This window comes from Helianthus annuus, chromosome 11, assembly GCF_002127325.2.
Source record: "Helianthus annuus cultivar XRQ/B chromosome 11, HanXRQr2.0-SUNRISE, whole genome shotgun sequence".
NCBI classification, from domain to species: Eukaryota; Viridiplantae; Streptophyta; class Magnoliopsida; order Asterales; family Asteraceae; genus Helianthus; species Helianthus annuus.
The window spans coordinates 177,300,388-177,302,469 of NC_035443.2; the positions used below are offsets into that span (position 1 = coordinate 177,300,388).

The following is a 2,082-nucleotide window of genomic DNA, read 5'->3' on the forward strand; positions in this document are numbered from 1 at the left end:
AATTGGGATTGCTGATGGTTATTTTTGAAGTTGGGACTGTTGGCGGCCAATGGCGAATAGTTGGACTTATTAAACTCCAATATTCCTATTTATTATCCATACTATGTTTAAAGAATTTGAAGCACAAAACTATGACTTCATAAAACTAGGAATTGTACATGGTTGTTGCACCCAAATCTATCGGGGACGGCCCAAGCCCAAGTATTTTGAGGCTTGAGCTTTGGGCCTCCAAATAAACAAGGCCTCTAGCTTTAAAAAAATTAGTAATAATTATATATGATATTTGGGCTGGGTTGCGATGGATAGTATTGATGTATAGCAGATTTGTAGGGGCGCTACATATGGAGTATTGTATTTGGGTGGCAATTGCGATTTACTCAATTTTTTTGAGGGAAAAGGCCTCTAGTTTTTACTTCGCTTTAGGCCACCAAAATGGTTGAGCCGGCCCTGAAATCTATTTAGAGAGGCGCCTAGAAGAATCAAACATTTGATCGAGGACAATGACGAGGACCATAGCAATGGCAGGATCGATAGATGGTTGTACCACCAAAGCAAAAACATCTCCCCCAAGTGCCACCCCTCCTTTGGCTTCTTTCCTCCTAATTTCAGCAACACACCGGTGGTTGTCATCATACACCATGCAGAACTTTTGAGCATATGATCCTTGGATCTCATAGATCACATGTATTTTGTTCCTGTTCTTTGATGATCCTACTGTGCTCACATATGCTAGTGACTTGGTGTTTAAGACATTCACATGTTTGGTCACTGAAAATCGGGAATTTACACTTTCACCATCATACACAAGAAAATTGTCTGCTAGGCTCTGGGGATAATAAATCATGTCACTAATCAGTTTGTTTACAACTTTAAGATGACTTTTTTATGAAAGTTATTACAGGTGTAGAAATAAATATACCTTGTGCCTAACAGTGTGGAGACTGCAGCCTAACGCATCCATGAGAACAATCTCCCGGTTTCCTTTCACGAAATAGTTGTCTACTCGAAATGCAAGATTTCCATTGGAGTTGTACACTGTAAACCCTTCACAACCGAAGATCAAAGACTTCTTCCACACCGTCAAGACGATAGGATTCTTAGTGTTTACAACTGGAATTATGGTCTCACTCTCAGGATAAACCTTTGCCATGAAGAAGCACTGATTAGAAAGAGAAGGGGAGGACACTTGAGAATGCCTTTGAAATTCTGGACGATGGAAGTTTAGGGTGGGACTCTACATTTTTTATAGTAACTATACCGCAAGGTATATATCCCATTCAATGAACACTTTTGTAATAAGGGGATGCTTAAAGCATGTGATGTTGCATAGTTATAGCATAGGTTTTACTTATTTATGTTTTTCTTCATGCATAAACACGTGAAACATGTTAACAAAAGCAAGTAAATAAAGAATCTTGGTACCATGAACTACATAATAAATTGAAACTATTTAACATATTGTTATTGTTTTAATCACTAGCCAAGCTTTTTTACCTTATTATGTTATTTTCTTCTTGACTATGAGATTGAGTTTGCACTATTGAATATTTTGTAAATAGTTCAAAATTTTCATATAATCATGTTTATTAAATTTCCTAGTTTATATAATATAGCAAAATGATAAAAATGAGTACGGACGAAAATGTTTTAGGCTTACAATCTAAGAAAAAAAGCAAATGTCCAAACCCCATATACTGCCGGTATATTTTGAGGATCATGACGATAAGAAATGGAAAACGTTGAAGAGAATGCTAGAGGGTTTATAGTTCACTCAAAATCAAATAGGTTTATTAGCCCGTAAATGAATCGGTGGCATGTCGTATGAACGTCGATTTTACTTAGGACCAAGAGATCTAGTTTGGCTTTCTAAATACAGCCCATTATGATCACGTACATGACTTTCTATATTATATTGTGAAAGCAACGGATCGATGACGAACATCAAACATTGCACTTGATTCAAGACATGAAGAACAAAATATGAAGAACACGATAGAAAGATGTAGAAGATGAACTCTTTATTATGAATCAGTCATCACAGATTACACAAACCAAAGGAGTATACATCATCTACAAGCTGGT

General features: G+C 36.5%; 1 protein-coding gene across 1 annotated transcript; it reads right to left on the minus strand.

The window, feature by feature from the left end:
• Nucleotides 1–454: 454 nt before the first annotated feature.
• Nucleotides 455–1,150, minus strand: LOC110888887 (protein LURP-one-related 8). Its single transcript, XM_022136385.1, has 2 exons — nt 920–1,150; nt 455–826 (listed from the first exon to the last, which is right to left on the minus strand). The coding sequence occupies exons 1-2, from the start codon at nt 1,148–1,150 to the stop codon at nt 455–457; spliced, it is 603 nt and encodes a 200-aa protein (XP_021992077.1).
• Between the last annotated feature and the right edge of the window lie 932 nt (nt 1,151–2,082).

Bases quoted from the DNA above. Each gene is read 5' to 3' on its own strand.
- LOC110888887 (XM_022136385.1), bottom strand. From the start codon at position 1,150: ATGGCAAAGGTTTATCCTGAGAGTGAGACCATAATTCCAGTTGTAAAC. The intron at 827-919 runs GTATATTTATTT...TATTATCCCCAG, and splicing joins TCCACACTGTTAGGCACAAG to AGCCTAGCAGACAATTTTCT.